Source organism: Vitis vinifera, chromosome 5 (genome assembly GCF_030704535.1).
Source record: "Vitis vinifera cultivar Pinot Noir 40024 chromosome 5, ASM3070453v1".
Taxonomy (NCBI): domain Eukaryota; kingdom Viridiplantae; phylum Streptophyta; class Magnoliopsida; order Vitales; family Vitaceae; genus Vitis; species Vitis vinifera.
The window spans coordinates 5676365-5704206 of record NC_081809.1 but is presented as its reverse complement, the minus strand read 5'-3'; the positions used below and the strand labels follow the sequence as shown (position 1 = coordinate 5704206).

General features: G+C 35.6%; 2 protein-coding genes and 1 pseudogene across 5 annotated transcripts; 1 reads left to right on the top strand and 2 right to left on the bottom strand.

The window, feature by feature from the left end:
- Positions 1 to 210: 210 nt before the first annotated feature.
- Positions 211 to 3193, bottom strand: LOC104879257 (disease resistance protein RPM1). 4 transcript variants are annotated; one of them, XR_009465649.1, is made up of 3 exons: positions 1367 to 3193; positions 740 to 1333; positions 211 to 658 (listed from the first exon to the last, which is right to left on the bottom strand). XR_009465649.1 is itself a non-coding variant. In XM_010651638.3 (3 exons), exon 1 carries the CDS (start codon positions 2271 to 2273, stop codon positions 1464 to 1466), a length of 810 nt encoding a protein of 269 aa, XP_010649940.1. In that variant the 5' UTR covers positions 2274 to 3193; the 3' UTR covers positions 211 to 658; positions 740 to 831; positions 1367 to 1463. The 4 variants fall into 4 exon arrangements, 3 of the variants coding, with proteins under 3 accessions (XP_010649940.1, XP_010649941.1, XP_010649934.1); XM_010651638.3 differs by having other exon boundaries at positions 740 to 831; XM_010651639.3 differs by having other exon boundaries at positions 740 to 831; positions 1436 to 3193.
- A 444-nt stretch (positions 3194 to 3637) lies between these two features.
- On the top strand, positions 3638 to 10321 carry LOC104879275 (pentatricopeptide repeat-containing protein At3g22670, mitochondrial-like; annotated as a pseudogene).
- Positions 10322 to 10842: 521 nt separating this feature from the next.
- On the bottom strand, positions 10843 to 22324 carry LOC100264771 (ATP-dependent RNA helicase SUV3, mitochondrial). The gene is made up of 16 exons (XM_010651640.3): positions 22091 to 22324; positions 20852 to 20975; positions 20041 to 20162; positions 19709 to 19899; positions 17971 to 18111; positions 17027 to 17149; positions 16019 to 16096; positions 15383 to 15551; positions 14418 to 14530; positions 14139 to 14219; positions 13072 to 13137; positions 12883 to 12947; positions 12447 to 12492; positions 12240 to 12356; positions 11363 to 11454; positions 10843 to 11280 (listed from the first exon to the last, which is right to left on the bottom strand). Exons 1-16 carry the CDS (start codon positions 22152 to 22154, stop codon positions 11166 to 11168), a joined length of 1707 nt encoding a protein of 568 aa, XP_010649942.1. The 5' UTR covers positions 22155 to 22324; the 3' UTR covers positions 10843 to 11165.
- Positions 22325 to 27842: the final 5518 nt, after the last annotated feature.

Sequence of the window (27842 nt, the reverse complement as noted above, 5' to 3'; positions counted from 1 at the left end):
AAGGTAACCACAAAGGTTAAGAATGCATCTGCATTCTCGTGCACCATTTTACTATGGAGAGCGCTTCAAATGGAAAGATGGAACAAAAAGTGTGCACCATATTACTATGGAGAGAGCTTCAAGTGGAAGGATGGAACAAAAAGTTTGGAAAAAAGAACTTCAGTTCTTTTCGCTACATAATATACAGAGATAGAACTTAAAAGGAAAAAATAACAAAAAAAATTAGTTGATTATTTCTTTTCCATCAATTGGTTCACATAAACGAAAGAATGTACAGCAAGAAAAGAAAATACAATGTTGAAGAAAGTGTGCATTTAGAAATTTACAAGAAAACTGCAGCATCAGAAGCATGAAATTTCTCCTCGGAAAGCTTAAGCTTAATGCTTGGTTTGATTGCCAAAAGAATTGATAAGGAAATATTAGTTATGGAGACTACAAGAAAGTAGCAAGTATTGGCCGTTCTAGTTTCCAAGTTACTTTAACCTTCAGACTCACCCAAAGTCAAACAGAGCATAAAGGAGATGGGAGTGAACTTTTTCAAATGATGTCTCACAGATCTTGCTTGTGTGATAAAAGAGAAGTTGAGCTAATGCGAGAGGGCATACTACTTGCCATTGGCTGTCGCCACCCTCCTCTTTCCAGGAACCCCTCAATCAACCTACAAATTTCATATAGAATAACAAACATCAACCCAAATGAAAACTAAAAGATCACTGGAAAAGCTCCGGACAGCACTCACATGCTACAGATGGCCCTCTGTGACAATGCCAGTTCACGGTCTGGGAACAAATCCTCCAATTGGAAACTCAGCCACACATAAAGATCCAATACCTTCAGTTGGTGATAACCCAAACGAGAAAGAAGATTTTAGCAGCAAATTGATCTGATAAACAGAATAGTTGACAGTGGACTAGAAATCATTTTTCACTTGTATTTAACAAATCCTTCAGCTTTCTAGTTTGATGAAAAAAAAATTTATGAAGAAAATCAAACAACTAAATGACTACATGCAACAGATAATAGGTTTCTTTCATGGCTCCATATGTTGGTCTCAAAGCTATTTCTAGATAGGAAAATGAAATTTACATAGCTAGAGAACCTCCAATTAACAACAGCTTAAAAGGTGAAAATACTGGAGAAACTTCCTACTGGAAAAATGGAAAACACACCAAATTGTGCAATGAGTCAGACACTGGAATGATATTTTTCTGCCGAGAAATGACTTCCACAAGAACAAACAGCCCTAAAGCACAAGTAAATTAAGAAGCTGTTGGTTGATACATAAAACCAGCAAATGGTGAAGTTTCTCAAGTTGTAGGACTTCTTTGGGTACCTTTGTTATTAGAGTCTGCTTAAGATCCAATACCTTTGTTATTAGAGTCTGCTTAAGATCCAAGGTAAGAAGGAAACGATGAATTCAGGTTGTTCTACAGACCTGATTCTTTCTCATAGATGTATAATGATCAAGAAAGATCTTTCAACTGGCCCTGGTTATATGAATCAATACACAGAATATGGTGACCCAGACGGCGAAATTGACCACCGTTTTTCTTCAGCTGGGCCACGAATTTCTCAGGCATATCGCAGAGGTGCTGCTCATTGAGATGATGGAGCCTGTCAATACCAACGGGGACAGGTTCCAGCTCATTGCATTGCCTTATGATCAGCTTTTGTAGGCAAGGCAATGTGCCATCTTCCATTATGATAAACCTCAGCTGTTTCAATTGCTCAAGGTCTAATATCTTAAGCTTCTGAAATTTTCCTGAGTTGAAGTCCAACTGGGTTCCAGTGTATGCATCAAGCAACTGCAACTCTGTCAGATTTGGGAGGTTTTGAAGAGCTGCAATCGGGTTTTCTGTGAGTGAAGACCATTTTAGGCGTATTCTCTCCAGGTCATGTAGAGAAGATACCCACCGTGGAAACCTTTCCAAAGGCCCTCTGAGGTACAAGCGTTGAAGAAGGGGCGATGGATTGGTCATTGCATCAAGCTCCAGAGGCTCCTCCTTATTAAGGGAGGTTACATTCAAGGAGTGGAGATTTGGCATCTTTTCAATTGAGAGGCACAAGCTCGCCCCATGTTCTTCTGCTAGTTCTACAATGCCCAGCTTCCTCAACTGCGTAATATTGTCGAGCCCTTGTATCATTCTGTGCTTCCGACTCATTCTGTGCTGCCCACTCGCCTTTACAAATGATAGCTTTTGTAGGTTCTTCAATGTGTCGATCCCCTTTGGTGCCTTGAACCCCTGAACAATATCAAAAGGTGCACTTTCCATATTGTAGCAATAAACCAGCAGATGGCGAAGTTTCTCCAATTGTAGGACTGCTTTGGGTACCTTTGTTACCAGAGTCTGCTTAAGATCCAAGGTCTCAAGGTGTCGTAGGTTCCTGAGGGATTTGGGGATGCTCCTTATATTTGTATTCCTCAAACTCAAGTACCTCAAGAGCAGAAGATCTGTAATGGCACTTGGAAAGTTTCCCAAAGGAGTGCTTTGTATGTCCAAAACCTTCAATAGTTTGAAATTCGAACCAATGTTTACCCTACCTGTACTGAAACTGAAAAAAGTTCGAACACAGGTTAAGTCCTGAGACACATCAAAGTTTCCCGTCCGGATGAAAGTTTCCCGTCTGGATGGATAGGCGCCAGGGTTTGTCAGCCAAGTTTCCTTCTGGTCCTGCACAAACAGTACAGAAGTTCTCCTCTTGTGACACTGAGAGAATTATCCTATGCATGAGACTATGGACTCCAACAGTTATTGGCCTTTCATCAAAGTCCATTTCATTTGCCTTTATCAGACTCCTGCAAATAAGCTCATTCAGGTACTCTTCCCCCACCTCTTCAAGAGTCTTGCCTCTCTCCTCTGTTACAAATCCCTCAGCTATCCATAGCCGAATCAGTCTTCTTCGCTTAACTGGATTATTCTCAGGAAAAATACTCATGTATAAGAAGCAATACTTGAGATGGTAAGGTAAATCCTTGTAACTTGCAGAAAACACTCTCATAATATCTGAAAGGGCACCACCGCTTCTCAATTCAGACTCAAGGCTATCACGTAATTTTTTCCACTCGTATTTAGTTTGACGAGGCTTACTCCGCAAGCCCTACTGATTTCAATAATCCCAAGTGGTAATCCATCACATTTCTGGAGAAACTTCGCCATCTGCTGATTTATTGCTACAATATGGAAAGTGCACCTTTTGATATTGTTCAGGGGTTCAAGGCACCAAAGGGGATTGAAGAACCTACAAAAGCTATCATTTGTAAAGGCGAGTGGGCAACACAGAATGAGTCGGAAGCACAGAATGATACAAGGGCTCGACAATCTTACGCAGTTGAGGAAGTTGGGCATTGTAGAACTAGCAGAAGAACATGGGACGAGCTTGTGCCTCTCAATTGAAAAGATGCCAAATCTCCCCTCCTTGAATGTAACCTCCCTTAATAAGGAGGAGCCTCTGGAGCTTGATACAATGACCAATCCATTGCCCCTTCTTCAACGCTTGTACCTCAGAGGGCCTTTGGAAAGGTTTCCACGGTGGGTATCTTCTCTACATGACCTGGAGAGAAAACGCCTGAAATGGTCTTTCAAAACTCAAAATTTTCCATCTTTTTTCGCATTCAGGCTCATCGACAACTCCATATATGTATAAAGGTAATAATCTCCTTCTCAATGCGCTCCATTACTTGTCGCTTAATCGTTTCTGCACCACAACTGGGTCACCCACCACGGCCGAGTCACCCGAGCTTCCGGACTGGGTCAAATTCTCTCAGAATAACAGCCCTGCTGGCTCAGATTCTGATGATGATTTCGTGATTCCTAAACTTGCTTATTGGGCGGAGAATCAAAAGCATGATCATCGCAGTAAAGTTGATGCGTACGTGCTAAAGGAGACTATTGACAGTGATATCGATAAAATTAGTGAACTTCTCAAGTTTAGGCACTCCTCGGCTGATGCTATTGTCCAAGCTCTAGGTGGGTGTGGCGTGAGTGTATCTGAAAGCTTGGTTGAGCAAGTTTTGAAGAGATTCAGCAATGATTGGATCCCGGCTTTTGGGTTTTTCAAGTGGGCAAAAGCTCAAACGGGTTATAGGCATTCTGTGAATTCCTACAACTCAATGGTTGACATCTTAGGGAAGTTGAAGAAGTTTGATCTTATGTGGGAGTTGGTGGAGGAGATGGATCGATTGGGGGGATATGTTTCCTTGGCCACAATGACTAAGGTCATGAGAAGGCTTGCAAGGGCGAGTCGGTGGAAGGATGCCATAGAGGCATTTCGAGGAATGGAGAGGTTTGGCGTGAAGGACACGTTGGCGATGAATACGCTTATGGATGCCCTGTTAAGGAGAATAGCGTTGAGCATGCTAATGATGTGTTTGTAGAGTTCATGTAAAAATAAAGGGAAAAGAATATTTTCCTTTTTATTGAATAATACTATTGAATAAGGAGACGTAGCTTAATACAAAAGATTTCCTATAATCATGCTAATCATGCTAATCTATTCTTGGTAGTCTAAGTATAAAAGACAACTAATCAAATATACAACTAATACAACATGGTTGAATATTTTTATCAATGGAAAGCCAGATGTCATTGACCTTCTCAACACTCTCCCTCAAATTGGAGAGTGAATGTCAAGAACTCCCAACTTGCCCATCATAGTTGAGAAAACTTCATTTCCCAATGGCTTGGTGAATACATTTGCAAGTTGATTCTTTGAAGCAACATGTTTGGTTACAATTGAACCATCTTGTATTTTGTCACGAATAAAATGGCAATCCATCTCTATATGTGTGGTTCTTTCATGGAAAACAGGATTGACTGTTATATGTAATGCGACTGTGTTATCACAATACAACAATGTTGGCTTCAGATGCAATATTCTCAAATCTGTCAATAACGAGCGCAACCAAGATAATTCACAGCATGCACCTGTCATGGCTCTATATTCGGTTTCTGCTGAGGAGAGAGATACGTTTTTCTGTCTCTTTGTCCGCCAAGAAATAAGAGAAGATCCTAGAAAAACACAATAACATGTAGTGGATCTACGAGATATTGGACAACTAGCTCAATCCCAATAAGAAAAAGCTCGTAAAGATAAATCATTATGAGAAGGGGAAAATAGACCTTATCTTGGACTACTTTTCAAATAACGCAGCACATGTGAGGCAACTTCCATGTGTGGTTTGTGTGGTGTATGCATGAATCTACTTAACATATGGACCGAATAAGTGATATCTAGTCGGGTAATAGTCAAATAAATTAGGCGTCCAACAAGTTGTCTATACTGAGATGGATCTTTAAGCAATTCACCTAAATATGAGAACTTTATGTTTTGTTCCATGGGAAAGCTCACTGGTTTAGCACCCAAAAAATCACTATCTTTTAAAATTTCCAAAGCATATTTTCGTTGTGGGATGGAAATACCTTTCTTTGACCGAGAAATTTCGATGCCCAGAAAATACTTCAAATCACCCAAATCTTTAATTCGAAAATGACTATGAAGAAAGTGCTTGAGTGCTAATATGTCTTTGACATTATTACCCGTAATAAGAATGTCATCAACATATATTAACAAAGTTGTAAAAGATTTACCTTTCTGACATGTAAATAACGAGTAATCAGCTTTGGATTGAGTAAATCCAACAGCTTGGATAACTGTAGAGAACTTGGCAAACCATTTTCGGGAAGTCTGCTTTAAACCATACAACGACTTGTGAAGGAGACACACTTGATTCTCCCCCTGTCGCTGAAGACCAGGAGGTGGAGTCATATAAATTTCTTCATGGAGATCACCATGAAGAAATGCATTGTTGACATCAAGTTGGTGAAGAGACCAATTTTGGGCAACTGCTAAAGCCAATAAACAACGAACAATAATCATTTTAGCAGTGGGAGAAAAAGTGTCATGATAATTTAAACCTTCCAATTGTGTGTAAACTTTTGCAACCAAACGAGCTTTGAAACGCTCAACAGTGCCATCTAAGTGCCGTTTGATTTTATAAACCCAACGACAACCAATTGGCTTTTTATCAGGAGGAAGAGAAGTGAGGGACCAAGTGTGATTGGCATCTAAAGTGGCCAATTCAGATTACATTGTTTCTTGCCAATGGGGATGAGAGGCTGCTTCTGTATAAGAGGTAGGCTCAATATCTTGACTGACAGTAGGAATAAAGGAGCGATGTTGTGGTGAGTAACGATGATAAGAGACAAAATGGCAAAGGGGGTATCGCATACCTTTTTCTAGACTTGATGACAAAGGTGGCAAATGGTGGGAGACGTCACTTAGTTGCAAACATAATCACGTAAAGTCATGGGAGGGTGATGAGGTCGTTGAGAACGACATAAAATGGGTTCGCGAGGAGGACTAGTAGGTGATTGCGGAGGCAAAATTGAATTCAGTGGTATGGGTTGTTGGACAGTAGAAACTGGTTCTGATGGTGAGGAATCGAATACAGAAAGAGGAACCACAAGGCCTGAATTTGAGGAAATGGAAGAAATGGACTCATAGGGAAAAATAGTTTCATGAAAAACAACATCACGACTAGTGAACATTTTATAGGTGTCAAGGTCATAGAGCTTGTAAGCTTTCTGACTAGCTGGATAGCAAAAAAAAATACAACGTTTGGCTCGAGGAGCGAATTTATAGGGAACGTGCACATCAGTAGCATATGCTAGACACCCAAAAACTCTAAGGTGGGAATAAGAAGGAATTTTTCCATAGAGTCGCTCAAGAGGAGTTTGACGAGAAAGGAGTGGTGTGGGCAAACGATTAATGATATGAACAGCAGTAGAAACACATTCTGCCCAAAAATGTAAAGAAAGATGGGCTTGAAAACGAAAAGCTCGAGTTGTCTCAAGAATATGTTGATGCTTGTGCTCTACAACCCCATTTTGTTGAGGGGTATAGACACAAGAATGTTGATAAGTGGTCCCTTTTTGTTTAAAAAATTCCTGCATAGAGAAGAATTCTCCACCATTATCAACCCGAATGTTGGCTATAGAAACATGGAATTGTGTTTGGACAAATGAAAAAAAGTTGACAAGTAAATGTTGTGTTTCACTTTTGTGATGCATAAAAAAATACCCATGTGAATATAGAATAATCATCCACAATAGTCAAAAAATATTTTGCACCAAAAAGAGAGGCAATTTTATGGGGGCCCCAAATGTCACAATGAATTAATTCAAAAGGTCTAACAGACGAAATTGAACTAACAGAAAATGGAAGTCGACTTTGTTTTGCAAGGGCACAAACATCACAAGCATTATTAGACTGGAAAGGGAAACTTAACAAATGTTTTGCCATAAAATGTAATCTAGAGGAAGAAAAATGCCCCAATCGACGATGCCACAAAGTGGTGGAGAAGGTGACCTGAGGACCGGGTGAACAACAAGAAGTAGTTGTTGTGGATGAAGTTTGAGGTTTTGGCTTCTCTGATGCCAATGCAACTAAGTAATAAAGTCCGTCTCGTTGTTCACCCAAACCAATCGTTGTCCTCGTCATCAAGTCCTACAAAATACACCAATGAGGAAAGAAGGTTATTGAACAAATGAGATCTCTGGTGACACAACTCACAGACATTAAATCCACCTTGAAAGATGGCACAACAAGCACATTTTTTAAAGTAATATTGGAATTCAAAGGTAAATTTCCAATGGATGTAATCAGAGCCTGTTCTCCACTTGACATAGCAACTGGTGGCAAACGGGTGTTCTTACTACTGTTGACAAGCAAGGTTGGAGATGAGGTAATGTGGTCTGTTGCACCACTGTCGATAATTAATTGATGGAGGCGCAACAATGTTTGTAACAAACCTGAAGAAGTACCAACAACATCAGCTTTAGAATTGGCAGATTGTGTTGTTCCTTTACCCTGCATGATGGATGAGATTTGCTGAATTTGCAAATCAGAGAGCCCATTTGTCACCAATGGCACTTCCTACATCATTGGACCCTCTTTGACATTGTTCAAAGAGGGCTGATGGCTTTTGTTGCGCTTAAAATGAGTGCTTCTTTGATTGGACTTGTTTGATGCATGTTTAGGGTGTCCTGGTGGGTACCCATTCAGCTTCCAACATGTTTCTCGCACATGATGGTCACGGTCACAATAAGAGCAATGCAAAGGTTTTCTATTGGACAAGTTGGAACAAGAAGAAGAACCTTGTCCATGTCTAACAGCCAGAACCACCAGTTCAATCCTTTGAACAACCATGGCTGAGTTCTCCGTCATCTCACGTGCAGCCCCTAGGCTTCGCTACTTCTCTTCTTGTACAATGGAAGAGTAAGCCTTGGCAACATCAGGTAATGGATTCATCAATAGAATCTGTCCTCGGATTGCATTGTAGGACTCATTAAGTCCCATGAGAAATTGCATCAATTTGCGTCTCTTATGATCCACCCCACAAGAGCAAATGGTGTCATTATAGGATCCTAGTTCATCCCATAATTTTTTTAGCCTTGTGTAATAAGCCGCAACAGTCATTTGATCTTGAGCAAGACAAGCAATGTCTCTCTCAATCTGAAAAATACGAGGGGCATTACTTTGAGAAAAACGATCCCGAAGGTCTTCCCATACCTCCTGGGCGGTGGTTGAAAAAATGACACTGCCTACAAGATCCTGTGTGAGTGAATTAAGAATCCAAGAGAGGACCATATCATTGCATTTTTTCCATGAAGCATAGTCATCTGGTTTGGTTGTGGCAGACGGCATTGTGGTGGTCCTGTCTATGAAACCTAACTTGGATTTGGCATTCAAAGAAATCATCATGGCTCTACACCATGTCAAATAATTATCCCCATTGAGAGGCTTGGAAACAAGCATCATCCCTGGATGATCAGAATGGTGAAGGAAATATGGATTGATAGCATCAAGCTTGCCTCCATCTGAATATTGCTCATTTGCCATGATGATAAGAAACAACGATAAAAAAAAAGGCAAAAAGAAAAACAGAGAGCTAGGGTATCAGTCCCTGCTCTGATACCATGTAAAATAAAGGGAAAAGAATATTTTCCTTTTTATTGAATAATACTATTGAATCAGGAAACGTAGCTTTATACAAGAGATTTCCTACAATCATGTTAATCATGCTAATCTATTCTTGGTAGTCTAAGTATAAATGGCAACTAATCAAATATACAACTAATACAATATGGCTGGATATTTTTGTCAATGGAAAGCCAGATGTCGTTGACCTTCTCAACAGTTCAAGGATTCAATTCCTTTGAACTCTCATACTTTCAATGTATTGATTCATGGTTGGTGCAAAGCTAGGAAGATGAATGATGCCATGAAGTCTATGGTAGAGATTAAGGAACATGGGTTCTGCCCAGATGTGATTTCTTATACGTCCATTGTGGAAGCTTACTGTCATGAGAAATATTTTCGCAAAGTCGATTCTGTACTAAATGAGATGGAGGAAAAGGGGTGTCCCCCAAATGTAGTGACATACACCATTGTTATGCATGCTTTGGGCAAGGGAAAGGAAATATCTAAAGCTTTGGAGGTGTATGAGAAGATGAATGGAAGCAGTTGTGTTCCTGATTTACAGTTCCTTGATTTACATACTAAGCAAAGCAGGTAGGCTTAAGGATGCTCGGGATGTATTTGAGAACATGACAAAGCAGGGTGCAATCCCAGATGTGTTGACCTATAATACCATGATCTCTGCTGCCTGCATGCATTCCCAGGAAGAAGATGCCTTGAAGCTGCTTCTGAAAATGGAAGAAAGTTCCTGCAAGCCTGATCTTAATACTTACTCCCCTTTACTGAAAATGTGCTGCAGAAACAACAGAATGAAGGTGCTTTCAGCATTGTTGAACCACATGTTTAAGAACGACACAAGTCTTGAAGCTGGAACCTATTCTCTCTTGGTGCATGGACTGTGTAAGAGTGGGAAACTTGAACATGCTTGCTTGTTTTTTGAGGAAATGGTGTCAAAGGGATTGGTTCCTAAGGACTGTACCCACAAGTTGTTGCTGAAAGAGCTTGAAAAGAAGAGTATGGTAGAAGCCAAGGAAAGGGTTGAAAAGTTGATGTCACAGGCTAGACAACAAGGATGACTGTTGAGATTTAGGATGCATCCCCTGATCCATCACTTTTCTCTACTCTTTTTCTTTCTGGGCATGGGTCATTTTGTGTAATGGTTTTGTTAGTTTCCAAGACATTGCCAATGGCAAAAGCAACTCTCCGCAGGACATCATGTTGGAGAGGTCGGCTATTAGGGGGAGCATGATCTTCAGATGATAAAATGTGCCATCTCATGCTAAAGTTTCATCCTGTAGCTTCATATTTGATTAATACAACTACATTTGATGACTGTGATAAAGTGGCAAGGTAGGGAGACCTGTTTTTGCATGGCCATTTCATGCGACCAGGATGAATCTTGGAGCCCTCAATGGGGGTTCTGGTTCCATTGATTTAGGAAGTAGAATCCTGATGTGAATACTTGTTGATTTCAATTATTTTTGCAATAGATCATCTTTTTAACCTGTTTTCATGTATATAACTTTTTCTTAGTTGTTGTACACCTCCACCACAAAATGTATATATAGACATTACTAACCAAGCATTGCAACGAACTTCCAGTTAGCTTCATTTGTGATGCATATATGTCTGGACAAGAAGGTAACCACAAAAGTTAAGAATGCATCTACATTCTCGTGCACCGTATTACCATGGAGAGAGCTTCAAATGGAAATATGGAACAAAAAGTGTGCACCATATTACTATGGAGAGAGCTTCAAATGGAAGGATGGAACAAAAAGCATGGAAAAAAGAACAACTTTATTTCTTTTCGCTACACAATATACAGAGATAGAACTTAAAAGGAAAAAATAACAAAAAAAATAGTTGATTATTTCTTTTCCATCAATTGGTTCACATAAACAAAGAATGTTCAGCAAGAAAAGAAAATACAACGTTGAATAAAGTGTGCATTTAGAATTTACAAGAAAACTGTAGCATCAGAAGCATGAAATTTCTCCTCGGAAAGCTTAAGCTTAATGCTTGGTTTGATTGCCAAAAGAATTGGTAAGGATATATTAGTTACAGAGACTACAAGAAAGTAGCAAGTATTGGCCGTTCTAGTTTCCAAGTTACTTTAACCTTCATACTCGTCCAAAGTCAAACAGAGCGTAAAGGAGATGGAGTGAACTTTTTCAAATGATGTCTCACAGATCTTGCTTGTTTGATTGTGATAAAAGAGAATTTGAGCTAATGCGAGAGGGCACACTACTTGCCATTGGCTGTCGCCACCCTCCTCTTTCCAGGAACCCCTCAATCAACCTACAAATTTCATATAGAATAACAAAATATCAACCCAAATGAAAACTAAAAGATCACTGGAAAAGCTCCGGACAGCACTCACATGCTACAGATGGCCCTCTGTGACAATGCCAGCTCACGGTCTAGGAACGAATCCTCCAATCGGAAACTCAGCCACACATAAAGATCCAATACCTTCAGTAGGTGATAACCCAAATTAGAAAGAAGATTTTAGCAGCAAATTGATCTGATAAACAGAATAGTTGACAGTGGACTAGAAATCATTTTTCACTTGTATTTGACAAATCCTTCAGCTTTCTGGTTTGATGAAAAAAAAATATATATGAAGAAAATCAAACAACTAAATGACTACATGCAACAGATAATAGGTTTCTTTCATGGCTCCATAAGTTGGTCTCAAAGCTATTTCTAGATAGGAAAATGAAATTAACATAGCTAGAGAACCTCCAATTAACAACAGCTTAAAAGGTGAAAATACTGGAGAAACTTCCTACTGGAAAAATAGAAAACACACCAAATTGTGCAATGAGTCAGACACTGGAATGATATTTTTCTGCCGAAAAATGACTTCCACGAGAACAAACAGCCGTAAAGCACAAGTAAATTAAGAAGCTGTTGGTTGATACATAAAACTTAGTCCTAGACAAACAATAACAATTTGATTTTTCATGACACCATTTTTTAATTAATTTTAAAATTGTGACAAAACGTAATTCTTACTCTTGAAATTCAACTTTCATATCTTGATTTCCATACTTCTCACTTTCCTGATCCTGCTCTGATATTCACCCACTAAATAAACTAGAACTTTTGAATACCAACCCTGCACATTTTCTCCATTCAGTAAACAAGCTACAAATACCAATTTCCTTTGAGTGACAATTTGTAGCCAGGGTATTTGGATGTGGAATCTCATGTTACTCCTTAGAACACAAGAAGATGATGAGAACAAATCTAACCTGGTAAATGGATTCAAGCTCCTTAAGTGCAGAATGTGATTTCGGCACTTGAAGTGTCCCTGGTGTAAATATTTCCCGAAGTCGAACAATGCCCTTCTTCGCATAAGTTTGTGCAAACTAGTCCACAGTATCCAATTAATAATATATCTCAGTTCCCTCATTCACAACAAACATCTAAAAATCATCAAAACTTCAGATGAATCTTACCTGTATAAGACCCTGAGATGAAATGTCATTGTTCATGTCAACTGGACTGCACATCACAAACATCATTAAATTTAAATCAAATCAAGTTAATGAAATTAGAATACACCTAAGCTAGCTTAATTAGTCAGCTAAGTTGCTTTGCAATCAGCAACAATCCAAGAAACTGTGCTAGCCAATACATCCTGAAACCTTAGGATTGCAGAACTGAGTTGTAAGACCCCAATGCCACAGCATAATATATCTTTTGGCAAATGAGCTAAGTTGAACTTTATCAACCCCACATAACAACATGAATAATAATTTCAGGAGACTCAATAGTTTCGGATAGTGGGTAAAGGGGGTCTCAAAAATTACCCTCCACAAAAAAGTAAAGAGTTTTGGGGAACAAAGTAATATAAATTTAAAGCTCTCTTTGAGAAGGGGCCAGAAATGTTACCTAATGACAAAAAGGTACTTATCATGCAACCCAAGGGGCAACTCATCAACGATTGCAGCAACTTTCTGTTGTTAATGAAGCAAAAGTGGCATTAAGAGTAAATAACCAAAAAAGGTAATATTCTCAGTTGATAAAAAAAAGGCCTTTTTCTGGAAAGTAGGGAAGAAAACATGACACTAAGAACTTTACCAACATTTCTTCACAATCAGCAATGAAATAGTTTGAAGATAATTTGGCATTATCTACAAAATGCTCCTGGAAAGAAAAAGTAAGTCAGATAAATATGTATCACAGTATCAGTGTGTGTGACACTTATTATATAGTGGTGGGCACCATGATTAGGTGTCACAGAAAAGAGCAGGATGGATTGAATTTCAAATTGTTAAAACTTTCAACATTTAGAATTGGATCTCGAGCTATTTCAAAATCTTCAAAAATTTGAAAATCTCAAATCTATCTAGGAAATTCCACAAATTTCAACAATTAATATTGTGTTTCGCTTTCAACCAGAATTAGGTTGATGTCTATACATACGATAAATATAAATAGTGGGAGACTGCAGATCAGAACAGAGAATTCCTTACAGAATTTCATAGAAATTATTCTGCAATTTTTGATGATTAAAAAGATACATTAAGGCTGCATTTGGTTCGCCAGCATCTAAACTTGAGAATGGAAATCATATTTCTGGAAATAAAGTCCAAGAATATAATGAATATGATCCATTCTAGTGTTTGGCTAAAGTTGGGAATTTGAAACTCCTGTCATTTTTTACTTCCATTACAGCATTTAGTTATCTTGAGAATTAATTTGGATTTACACAATTAACACTCCCAATAATACTAATACATGGGTTTAGATGTAAATAATACAGAGAATAAAAATAAGTTATCCACCTTCATTTTAGCTTTCTTCCTAGGAATGGGAAGAATTACCAAGTCCTCCATAGGTACGACATGTTCCCAAATTTGAAATAACAAATCAAAACTTTCCAAGTTATGTGCATCCAATTATGGTCAACCAAACATATCCTAAATCAGTTGTCAGAATAACTGATTTGGTTATCCTATCTAGACAGTCTTTCATAAACCATTCAAGGTAACCCTGCACAAACGCACTGCAATTACACATCTGTTCTACCTAATAATAAAATATCAAGCATGAGAAATCCTATGTTCATGTTACTGAGGTATGAAATAAAGATATTTAGATAGGCAGGAAGACAGTGAAATAGAGATACTAAAAAAGTGACTTACCAACATCTGATAGAGGCTTTTTGTTGGATGAAAACGTGAATGCATAAACAAGAGATCAAAGGTTGGAAATAATCCAGCACGCTGCATTACAAGATGTGTTCTGTTTTAGTGAATGGAAAATAGAAAAGTAGGGTGAAAAACCAAAAAAAAAAATCTAGTAATGCCTGGAATAATTTGATCTATGGGGTAAATAATATGAATTCATATCAAGGTCTAATCTCTTGAGAGTAATCAAATGGATATTTTTCATGTTGGTCACTTCTTCGATTGTGCAATCACCTCTAGAACAGGAGATAGGGATTTCAGTGATGAATGTAGCAAGGGTAGATCCTTCACATTCATACAAGTCACTTCACCATCAGGAAATTTTGATCCAAACCTGCCAGCTCTCCCTAAAAAGAACCAATAAGCCATCTGAAGCAGAATTTTCTTTTTCAATATATATACATATACACATACGTATGCATAAACACATAATGTGTGTGTGTGTGTGTGTGTGTGTGTGTGTGTGTGTGTGTCATAGATGGGGTGCACTATAGGGCATATAAAGCATACATCATCCTATAGCCAAAACAGGAAAAAATAAAAGGCCTAACCACCAGGCCAAAATTTTCACAAACTTCTCACAAGGCTTTGTTCAAATGGGTATATTTAATGATCCATGCCCCCTGATTCTAGTCAAATATTGTTGCCTCATTTCAAGGGGAAAGAGATCAACTAATTAATCATTTAAAATAAACTACTTTGCTAGATATGCAAAGGGTTGGCATACAAAGCCACATATAGCATAGACTTCATCACTGAACCACATTATTTGACAAAGATTTAACAAGAGTAACAAGCCACCATCTTAAATTAAAAAATGGGTTCCCCAACAGTATAGCAATATTCTTGATTGCAACATTTTTTTTTTCTTACATCAAAATAAAATGATACAAGCAAATAATTAAAAAATAAAAAAAGAAGGGAGGAAGCTAAATTCATCTTTAGAAGAGCATGTATATTGGCTAGGACTGTGCAAATAAAAGATAAGCAGCCATTCACAAAATTTCAGAAACAAACAGCTATGAGTCTATGACAAATGAACATTGAAGCAGGCAAACAGATAAAATGGTTTTTAACTAACATTAAAATTGTTTCAGAATCATCATGTAAAGAAAAGGACATAGTTATCTAAATACAAAAACAGGCATATTGATACAAAGGGAAAATCCCAAACTTCTGCTACATGGATAATAAGGTACCTGCAATTTGTTTGATCTCTGGTACAGTGAGATCCCGCTCCTCTATGCCATCAAATTTTTTCAATGTTGAAAATATGATTCTAGAAATGTTCAGATTAAGACCCATCCCAATGGCATCACTAGCCACAAGAACATCAAACTCGCTGGTTGCATCATTGAACATTGTTGCCTGCAACCCTAAAGAAAATTTAACTAGCTAATCCTTATCAAATATAAGAACAACAGTGTACCTTCAGAAGGTTTTAGAGACACGATGTGTACAAGCATGTAGATAGATCAATATAAAGATACATAATTAGATGGATGGATGAATATGCATACATACATAAATATATATAAGAGAGAGAGTGAGAGAGAGAGATAGATCAAATATAAGAACAACAAACGATATTTTAGGACAAAGGATTAATAGCAAAAGTCAAACTTGACTAAGGAAAAAACCTGAGAGAATGAGTTCTGTTTTCAACATTAGGAAATGATGTCATTCAAAATAGAAAAATAAAAAAGAAAAAAAAAATATGGACATGCATAAAGAAAGAAAAACTTAAAAGTTGTCAACTGGGAGCATTCATTTGTACAAACCAAAAGAAATTTAATGAAGCAAAACAGTACTTCTTAATAGGAGGGAACCGATACCTGTCTTGTTCGAGTCTCTGGTGGCAGTGAACCATAAACTACAGAACAAAGATGCTTCCCCCCATTTTCAATTTGTCTCTAGCAGAATTGGAGAAGACACAAATGCAGTTAGAAAAGTTAGTCCCTTCAATTGCATGTCAACCGTGCAGAGTAAGCCAGAAAGATAAAAGAAACTAAGTTACTTGGGCTCATATACTAAGGGCAATATATAATTAACAACATAAGGTCCTGTGCAAGACTTAGCCAATAATGATAATGATAATCACAGCAAAAGATAAATACAGTTTAGTGAAGTTTAACACAGGACATGTAAATACAGTTTTCAACATGTGGAATCAACTTATTTCAAACATAGGTAATCATTTGTGAGATGGATTAAGGTTTGATCCACTTCAACTACCATCCTAGATTAAGGTTCAAACCACTTCAACTACCATCCACACTAGTCATGCAGCTATATCATGTCATCCAGGTTGTTAGCTCAATTTAGATCAGCAGTGAGCCCAACCTGATGTGATGTGGTTTTAGGCCAGACAGTTTAACAAGTCCAGGTTTAAAATTGCTCTGTTTCAGACACCAGAAGTAGACTAAAATGGAAACTGTTTTTTAAATAAGTCCTTACCCTTTGTGCCACATGGTTAGTGATCTCCTACATTGTCTTTGGGTATTGGGGTTGGGAGGATGTTTCACTCCAAGAAATTCATTACTAATTGAATTATATAAGTTATGCTACCTGGCAGACTTGAAATCCCAAACTCCAAACCTGGGGTCATGAAGGAAGCCTCTGGATCCCACAAGGCCACAGCTTATTGGTACAAATTTGTGGATCTAACTAACAACCAAACTACTACATGACATAAAGCGTCATGTTCAAAGCAAACATATTGTGAACAATGAGAAAATTCCAGTAAATACAAGAATATTCTATGCCAAATGGTTGAATCCACAACATGGGCAAGAAAAGAAGGAAAAAAAATAAACAAAACTAAAAGGAAAGTAATTTTTCACCTTTAACTTGTATATTTGACGACGTGAAAAAGTTACAATGCAGTCGCCTGTTTGTATATCAGAAAAGGATCTGAGAGGAACATTCAATGGAACTAGAGGTGAAAGTCTCTCATAATATTGAACCTAAGGCCAAGAACAGAACAAAACAGTATTACATCAAAAGCAACATGATAAAAGCACTCAAACCAATGCCACAAAATCAGAAGGATTTACCGATTACTTAACAATAATTGGACTGAGGGGGTACACATGATATTTAAAAAGAAATTTCATTAATACCATTGGATCATTACCATTTGTACACTGTAACAGAAAACCCTTAAGAGAATTTAGTGAATTAGACACAGTGCAAGGAGAAGCAATTTTACAGCCAAATCAACAGAAGTGCTTCTAGAAATAGTGGAAGCACCCTCCCAAACCCCAATCCCTCAACCCCCAACACCAAAGAAAAAAAAAGGAAGCGACACAATAAAAAATCAGTCAAAGAACTGCACAACAAGGTGAAAAAACTTCCCAGACAATCTTTCCTAAGAGTCTGCTCACATGGATGTCCACCTATGCTATCCATGCCTTTAAAAGAAAACTTCATGGTACATTAATTTGCAGGAAAAGCAATTTTATGGATCAAAATGAACCTGGAACCCCAAATCGTCAACACCAATCTCTCCCCTTGTCCTACCCACACACCAAAAAGAAGGAAAAGGTAATACAATAACAGCTTTGCAGTATAGTTATCATTTCTCATTATCTACCTTTTGCACAATGGTACCTTTCAACATTAATAGATGGATGTGTACATGGGCAAGATACAGCATTAAAATCCCCACTAAACCATGTTCTAATAGAATCTCATCTGAAGGAAAGTATTGCAGAAAAAATGTCCCTTCAAAAATTAAAACAAGAGGCAACTTGACCAAATGCATGTCTACACTTGATTTCATTACCTCAAAATCATCTCCTGTCACCTTAAGTATTCCCTGAATAAGAGGAACAGAAGACACATCTCCACAGAGGTGAAGTTCATCAGTAGAAATTCCTAATAGAGCACGCGTAAATGAAAAACCCCTTGTCCTACATCCCAACATCTGAAAAAAAGGGAGAAAATAAAAATAAAGATAAAACAAAGACAATGATAAAGACAACAATAACATTGATGATAAAAAACGAAAAACACACAACAATAACAATGATGAAAAGATATTTCCACAAGTTTGCTTGATAAAAAACAAGTTCCAACAACAAAACTTTATATCAGGAGTTTGCTTCATATCATTTTGATGGACTTAGCTATTTTGTGAGATTACTTCATTAGTGCAAGACAAATGAGGAACTGCAACTGAATAATCAATACATATAGACTGCTTTTTTGTAATTAATTAGAAGGAACCAAAGGCCCAGCAGATTGTATACATGGTGTACATGAGACACCCCTGAAGGAGCCACAACAGGGAAAATTAAAAGGCTATACCAATAGCTTAAGACATCTATAAAGTCACCAAGATGAGAGATAAATCCTATTTTTAATCATACATTTGGGATAAATCCCACTTCCATATATTTCTTCATAGTATGAGGCTTTTCCTACAGTACAGTAAGGATTAGTCCTCCCTAACTATTTATCATAAATTCACATCTGATTGAAAAACAAGCACAACAATGGTTACTATAGACTCATTGCTTAAAGGTTCAAATTACTTCAAACAAAAAGCAAATAAAGATTTAAGAACAACCATCTATTAATTGACATAACAAGGTAACAGAGCAACTCAGTCTCATACATAATCCATATTATAGTACAAAATAAAACCAAATTCATCACTGATCTATTTTCTGTGCATCTCAAGGCATATTTCACAATGCTACTATGATGCAGTGCTAGCAGCATGAGGTGAGAGAATTAGGAACTCCACATGGCATACTTGCCTTATTTTTGTATTTATATGGAAAATTAGAAACACAATTGCCCAAGGACAGAAGACGCTAATAGCTGAATAAATCAACCCCAAAGACATGAGAGCATCTGAGATTTAACATTTATCTGGAACCAATTAAGGAACAGGTCAAATTGAAGCACTCAGATACAGACAAGTTCAGTTTGGCCTAGGCTTTTGGCTTTGATAGAAAAAGAGATCTTATGATCTTTTATAAAGCATTTCTTTATGTTTCTTGTTCTTTTCATAGGATTTTAATATTACAAGGTTGGCAGTTAAATTTAAGGCTAACACCATATGGAATGTTACAGCAAGAATCAGAATTTTCTAACCCAGCTATAAACATCTGGAGCTGGAAACATCTGAACTCATTAAAAGATTCCGACCCCATTATTATTTTAAAATATTGCTTATGTTACTAATTCTTTCCCGTTGCTTTTAATACAAACGTTGGCAGTTGGATTTAAGATTAAATCCATACCAAACGGGTAGAGAACAAGTAAAAAATTTTCTAACCCAACTACAAACAGGTTAGTTTCAGGTTGTCCAGAACCAAACCCTCACAGAATTAGTTGATTGGCTGATTCCCAGGCCTAGATACTACTTTGTAACCTGCTGTTTGCTAGCACTTGCTTTCTCTGACTTGGCATTCCATCTAAAATGTCCGGCTTGGGTTTAATAGCAAGAAATACTGTTATGAGCTTGCTAGACTATCATATAAAATGTTTCTATAGATAAACCATTAACATGCCTGAATTTCATCAATGACAGCACAATGATAGTCCGAGGTCACATCAGCCATCTCAACAGTCATGGCCTTGTGTTTTGCACCATCAATTTCCTCTCTCTCTTGTCCTGTAATCATATCACAAGGAACATTTGCCTTGTTCAACCTTTTTGCCACCTCCCATGCCAAGAGTCTTAAAGGTCCACAATATATGCCTGCAGAATAACAAATCAAATGAAAATAATTTGAACCTGAACCAGTTTATTTTTATTTCATTACACCCTCAATGTCCTACTAAGTACTTGGGTAAGAAAACAAAAAATAAAAATCATGGTAAATTAGCATTTCTAACGTACCAGAAGAACTTGACTCTAGTCGCTTCAGAGCATGGTGTGTTTTACCACTATTTGTGGGACCTACATGCATGATCACTTTCCGGCTCTTTCTTCGAGCATTTGGGTACCATGTATGAGGATGACTGAAATTAAACAGAAACCTGATTATAAGAAGAATACCAGCAGATGGTAGGTATATCTAGGCCAAAATTATGATCACATTTAGCACAAAAGATCAATTTGGAGATGTATATAGAACTAAGATAAACCATTGAGGAAAACAACACTGATCTAAGTTGCTTATTCAAAAATTCGAACTGAGGGATGGGAGAAAGCACAGAAACATGATTGTTTTCTCTGCATTCCCCCACTCTATCTCCAAAGGAAACCACCACCACCCCACACGCCCGCCTGCCCACCTGCACACTCCCCACCACCCACCCACCCAAAAAAAAGCACTGACACAGACATCACACATATTCTATGGTTAATTATTAGAAAATATGTTTTTACCACTCCAACATTTTTGAAACACTGTTTAGGAAAATAATTGATTTTTTTTCACCCATGATAGATGGTTTCAGCTTATAAAACTAGACTCAGCTGATTCACCCAAATCCGACCTATAGCAACTTGCAAGTTTTGTGATCCCAAGATATTAAAAAATTTACTCTGAGAAGTATATCCTAGCCTATACCATAAGAAAAACAGAAATGGAAAGATAGCTTGAAATCCTAAAACCGAGCCTATCAGAAGAAAAAAAACTAGAATCATTGCAGACATGGCTTAAGTTTTTTATCAATATGTTTTGGAATACAAAACAATTTCTTACGTCAGGTCCATGAAATCAAGCTTCGAGGTACTACTGGAGCTGCTGAACTGCCTTATCCTATTACAAACACCAACTAGAATTCTGAACCTCAATTCCAGGTGCCGATGGAAGGGCTCCATCGTTCCTGCCAAGAAAAAGTAACATGAATATCAATACAACTTAAATCCTAAATTTATAGTGATTAAACAGAAGTGGAGAAATTTGAAGATAAGAATTACCCATTTCACCTTGCTTGACAAATTCCTAGAGCATTCCGTTTTTTCTTTTGTTAATATATTTACTACCTTGCTCAAAAACTCCTAGTGTTTTTTTCTTTTTGGTAATGTGCGGAAATGTCTACCAAATAGTAGGAATGAAAACAGGACAGAAGATGACAAAACTGAAATATCGTGCTTGCATGCACGATAAATTAACTAAGCTTTAAATCTGATCAATCCAATAACTAAGCATGCACAAGAAAATATGCTTTGATCCATTAAGTTGCCCAAACACCCTTTTCAAAGTATTAAACCTAGATACGCTTGAACTACCCAGTTTACTCCCAGCAGCATGCAGCACATACAGACAATCATATGATTCAACCAACAGGGTTTCGTGCAGCCACATTGGCATAAAGTAATAGTAAGCTAGCTACATTTAACCATGCCATGGAAAATGACCAATACTAAAGCAGTAAAACAAGGAAGTAAATTGTTATGGTGTCTCTCTTCACCACATATAAAAACCTAGAACATTGCCTAATTTGGGATACAATGCCCACCAAATGTTCGACATATGTGAAATTGATAGCTACAAAACAGCAACCATCCATAAGAGGGCATTCTTTCTGCATCTGCCCTCAAGCCTTCAACCTAGGAAATATGTGGCCCCGTGGTGTAGTGATTACCTCAGCTTTTGGCTAAATCTTCAAGACCTCCAAAATCATTTTCTCCAATCAATGAACACGCACAAAACGTCATTTTGCCAATAAATGGCAATTCGTTCAAGTGTATAGCTTATTGGAAAACCCTCTTTCTTGGATCCTTCCCCAAACGGGTTTCCCACGCACAGTAAAATTATACTTATCACCACCCACAGGCATATCACTTTTTCCCCAATTGATTCCCGAGAAACAGAAGGAAGAGAAAACAGGAAATTAAAATTTTGGTTCTTCTGTTCTCTTTGCAACCAAACAGAGGATTATAGCTTAATCGGAGAAACACATAAAATAAGAAGAAAACAGGAAAGTAGAACGCGAACCGTGAAATGTAGGAGAAATGCCGGAGAATGACAAGTGCCGGCGAAGTAAGAATGATGAGGGCATGCTTGGATACCCCGATATTATGAATTACCAAAACTAGAAAGAATCGAGGATTATAAGATAACAAATTCCCAGAGAGACCTCCGGCGAGTGCCTATTTCATCGGAACCCTGTGATTCTCGCGCCTTCTCCGGAATATGACACTAGAAGATGAATGGGGAAGTTACAACTTACAACATCCAACAAGTTATGAAGTCCCGGAATAGTAACTATTTTTTAAAACATTTTTGAAAAATAAATTTTAAAATCCATTTTATGTATAACAAAATTCTGTTTGGGAAATTAAAATATTTTTTATGTTTAAAGCTTTATTTTTAATCATTGTATATAATTTTTTTAAAAAAAATAACTCTTAAAAAATAAGTGAAAATAACTAAAAATATTTAAAAGATGTTTTCTATTTTTTATGACAAAAAATAAAAAATAGTTTTCTAATTTTCAAAACTGTTTTCTAGTTTTTTATTCTAAAAAACATAAAATCATTCTCGAAAATTGTTATCAAACAAATCCAAACTCTCTTAAAAATAACATATATTTTTTTCCTTTAATTTTTAATACCAATCATTGGGGGTTTTTCTCCCCTTTAGAACCCAAATAAAAAGATTTATAAGTAATAAATGATAATTTTCTCAAATGACAAGTGTTGCTAATTTAACCTTCTCTCCCGTAAAAGTTACAAATGATTGAAAGAGAAATACTTGAGGCTTTTTTATAAAATAATTTTTAAGTTCTTTTTCAAGAGATAAATTTTTTTTGTTACATTCTTAAACCAAACTTTTCAAAATCAATATACTATTCTTCAAAAGCTTGTTGAAGATTATATTACTAGTTAAAAAATTTATCTCATTTTCATAATTTTCTAAAAATACGAAGCACAAGCACGTGTTGACCACTTGTTTTTGCATTCTTCCTTAGTAAAATTATCGTCACTATCACTTCAAGTAGTCATTGTTACATTCTTCTTTCCTTTCTTAGTCCCGTTCTTATATAGAGGACATTCATACTTAGGATATAAGTTTTTTGCATTTGTAATAAATGAAAAAAAAAAAAAATTCCATTGTCATTGTTAGATATTTTTTTTTAGTATGACTACTCTTTCCCTTATTCTTTTCAAATTGTATGATAATAATGATTAGAATTTTTTATTTTTAATGTACAAAATTAATAATTTTTCATCTCATATTTCTCCACTTCTTTTGTTTGCACCCTGGACCACCCCCATTACTTACGTCCACAACTTGAACCACAAGCCTTCAACCTCTGCGTTCGACTGGTATTCCCTTTACATTTCTATCCACCTTATATAGTCTTTATAGACTCATCTACATCTTATAACTTTTTTTTTTCTCATAACTTAAATATATTTATAGAGATATTTTCAACAAACTTTTTTTATTTTATAAAAAATCTAATATTATAATAATATATCAAGTTAGGAAATATTTTATACAATATTCTTTATAAAAAAAATCTTTATTAATTAAGAATTTGGGAGAATTTCCAACACTTTTGAATATAATGGACTAATGGAGTCATAGATCAAATCATAAAAGTAATAATTTGATTTTGATTTGATCAATACCTACATTTGAGGGTAGCTTTTATATATTTTCTTTCAATTAAAATTATAAATTGATTGCATCATTGGGCCACCACAAGAAATTGACTTGGGGAACCTCATCCAGACAGTGCCCGGCAAGAAGTGGCCCACATCTTTGATCCATTGGGCCAGAGTACGTACTTACATATTCATTGGGCCTTTCGTTGGTTTTCTATCTACGGCCCAACAAAAGGCCATGGATTGTACTTTTTACACGACACAATAACATGAATTTTAGATTTTTAGTGGTTCGGATAATCGTACTTTTGTCATGACAGTGTTAATCCATATAAATTTATTAATTTTTATATATCTTAAAATTATAAAAATAAAATTTAATTAAATAACGAACTTTATTACAAAGACAAAATATTTTATAATTAAAACATTACACAAAGTAATAAACGAGTGTAAAGTTGAATTTTAATTTATTTTCTATACTATTAAGCATATTATAATTAAATTTTCATACTTAAATTAATTTCCTAATTTTTTTAAAAATAAGACTTGAACGGTAACTTGCCTAAAAGGTTTTTTCTTAAATGAACTATAATTTAAATAAACATTAAATCCATGTGCTAGACCCCATTATTTTTTAGAAATGTAGAGAGAAGTTGTAAATTTTTGAAAAATAAATTATTTAATATAAAGATACTATAGTGATATTCCATCAACGAGATTACAGACGAGTGACACTAAGATATAAAATACAAATAAATAGGATTAAGGTACGAATAATGAGTCTGATTGATAATATTTTTTTATTTTTTATTTATAAATATCGAAAAAGATATATTTCTTTGATATAAATCTTATATGTAAAAGCCATTTAGATGAAATTTGAAAAGATGATATACCCTTTTATTTTTTAGGTTAAGAGCAGAGCAGCATCTCTTTGCAACATCATTCATTCAAACTAACTGAAAAGGACAGTTGACAGGAGTAAGGCTTGGAATTGGGGAAAATTTCTCCCAGTTCTATGTGGTCACTCTGGTCAAGTGAATTCTACAGGGCAACAGACATGGAATGGACGTGTCATTGGTACAATGACATTGTTCCTTTAAAGCTACATTTGATGGCGAAGTCACAAAGACCAGAATTTTCTGGGTTTATGAAAAATATGACCATTGGTCATTTTCATTTCAAAATTTCAAGCACCGCCCATCTCAGCCATGTGCTGTTCAAAGAAGACTGGAGGAGAGCAGCCATTTCAAACTCCAAGGAAAATTTGGGAAGAAAAATAGAAAATAGATTTAAATTTAATAAATTATTTTTATGTATTAATTAAAAGAGACGCAACTTGCTCGGGATGAGACGATGAGATAGGGATTTGACTCAGCCCTCCACAGCCATCAGCAGGCCCATATGGAATTAGATGCTGCATTGAGAGTTTGAGGGAAAACAATATTGAAAATGACAGAAACCTTATGATTTGATAGCCAAGATGGCCAACTTGGGAGGTGGGTGTTGATGCCTCTACTTATCCCATCTCTAAAATCCTTTTTACGCCATTGGTGAAGCCACTTTGGCGTCAATCTCCTATGAATTTGGTGCATTTAAGACCCATTCTCTTCTGTGGGGATAATCCCCCTAAAATTCAGGGCTGCAATAATTCCTGCATAATTATGTGAGGGCCCCATTGGGCCCAAAACAAACGCGTCTTGGATGATAGCCGTAGATTTTGGCAAAATTATTTCATCAAGCTTTGTGGCTCTCCTTGATCGACAAAAAGACTTGGGAGCTTAAGAGACTTGAGTGCAAACCCAGGAACATGTTTGTTTTAAGGTTCAATGTATTCTTCTTTTTCAATTCCTCAATCGAAGCAAACAATAATTCCTAGTGATCAAATCAAGCTAGAGTTCATAATGTTAGCTGCCAAAATGCAGAAGGAATAAGGAAGAAAGTTAATAAAATTTTGGATGTCTTCACATGATTGTTTAATTATTACAAAACTTTTCACATGTAAAGAGGAAAAGGGAGATATCAAAAGAATCATTTGCATGTCATAGCGGGATTTAAAATTAAAAAAATAAAAATGTATTTAAAAAAATATTTATTAAAATATGATACTTTTGGGATTATTTTTGAATTTATGACAATTTTAAAACTATTTTGGAATTTATTGTACTTTTGATAACATTAATTGGAAGTTGTAGCTTCAACATTCAACTAAAATTATTTTTTTAAAAGACAATTTTCAAATGAATTTATTGAAAATACAATATATTTAAAAATATATCAAAAGTACCATATTTCAATAAATGTTTTTTAAAACATTATTGTATTTTTCTTTTCTTTTTTTCAAAGGGGAAATTATATTAACATATAATATTTATAAAATATAGATGAAAAGAGAACCGAAAAATAATTTTTATTTCATGCATTAGAACAATGTCTACCTCACATTATTTAAAAATATATTTATGTGTTTTAGTCTTAAAAGTAACATTGTTGAATGATGTATCATCCTTATGTGAGTTGCGCTAATATAGGTGACAAATAATATACGCATATAAGCGTATTGTGAAGTATACACGGTTCCAATATATGAAATGAAAATTATTTTTTCTAAAATGTACTCTCTATGAAAATAATTTTATGAGTTATCATTTCCTCCATATTTTGGAAATAGTACGTATTTACATAATTTCTCATTTTTCAAAATACCCATAGTGTCAAACCCGTCCAATAGGATTTCTAGGGATCTGATCTATAGTTTAGACAACAATTCAACAATTCATGTTGGCTTTCAATTCTTTTTGTTTTCTTCTTGACTACCCGCCCTGCCCTAATTTTTCAACATATTTAATGTGATTCCAACTCATAGTCCCTCTTTATATTTGGACAAAAACAAGCTGATAAATACATGAGATAGTCACGTCTACATCACAGCATACCATGCTTGGAAGATAAATACTACCTACCGTTCAAAGATGCCAAGGATAATGACTAGTGATGTGAAAATTCAGAACCTTAAAATGGCTAAAAACCAAAAAAAAAAACCAAAAGGAAGAGGCCTTCGATCTTAAAGCCTAAAAAAGCAACAAAAGAGGAATCTCTACCAAGAAAAAATTCAAATCCCACCTTTGACTACCTCGTAAATCCTGATTTCCTCTTAGATTTCACCAAAAAGAAAAGAGGGCTAGTTTGGGAAACATGAAAAAATAAAAGCAAACCCAAATCTTCTTTGAAATACTTTCTATGTTTTTGACCCATCTCGAATATTTTATTTTGTGTTTGAAAATCTAATGGGGCAATCCATCCCTAACTATTGTATGTATAATACTTATGAGTGCAAAGACAAGAAACCATTTTGTTACTTTGGAACATAATGCCAAAAATTGTTCATCCACTAGAATTTTGAGAAGGTAGAAAGTAAAAACTCTTTTTGAAGTTTCATCCGAACTTCTATATTTAATTTATTTAATTTTATTTAAAGAACTTATGATGTAAAAAAAATATTTTTTAAAATAAAAACTCTATTTTAATTTACACAATTTTTTTTCTTCATATTTAGTGGGTATCTGATAAATCAAATAACTTGATAACTTAATTTAAGTTATTAAGTAAATTAACTAGTTTGGTAAAATAACTTAATAGTATGATTAAAGTCAAAAACAACTTTAACTAAAAAGTAAAAATAATTAATTTATTTTTAAGTCTATATTTTTATTTTATTTTTTTATTTTTATTTACCTTACTTATCTCTATATTCTCCTTTATTACTTTATGACTTTCATTATTATTAGATTTTTTTTGTCTCTAATTAAACTTTATTACAATAAATATGTCAATTTGATAATTTAGAGTTAGTTTTAAGTTAATTTTATTAAACAACCTTAATACTTAAAATAAGAATTAAGTAATAAATTATAAGTTAATAATTTAAGTATAGTTTAACTTAAAGTCAACTTAAATAATTAAATAATAAGTATTAAATTTTACTAAACATCTCCAATAAAAATATCAACTCACATGGATATGAGTCATATGACCATGTTCTATTTGGAAGAACAAAAATAAAATAAAAATTATTTTTTGAAAAGATGATCGAGAGTTTCGGACTTGAAAACCAGTATAATTCTAAACAA

What these genes read in the sequence shown, in the direction of transcription:
- LOC104879257 (XM_010651632.3), bottom strand. Translation starts at nt 2,273, where the DNA reads ATGGAAAGTGCACCTTTTGATATTGTTCAGGGGTTCAAGGCACCAAAG.
- LOC100264771 (XM_010651640.3), bottom strand. Translation starts at nt 22,154, where the DNA reads ATGCCCTCATCATTCTTACTTCGCCGGCACTTGTCATTCTCCGGCATT. An exon ending in CTTGATTTCATGGACCTGAC is followed by an intron (nt 20,163 to 20,851) that starts GTAAGAAATTGT and finishes GTTTAATTTCAG; the next exon opens with TCATCCTCATACATGGTACC. An exon ending in GTCAAATATACAAGTTAAAG is followed by an intron (nt 16,097 to 17,026) that starts GTGAAAAATTAC and finishes CAATTCTGCTAG; the next exon opens with AGACAAATTGAAAATGGGGG.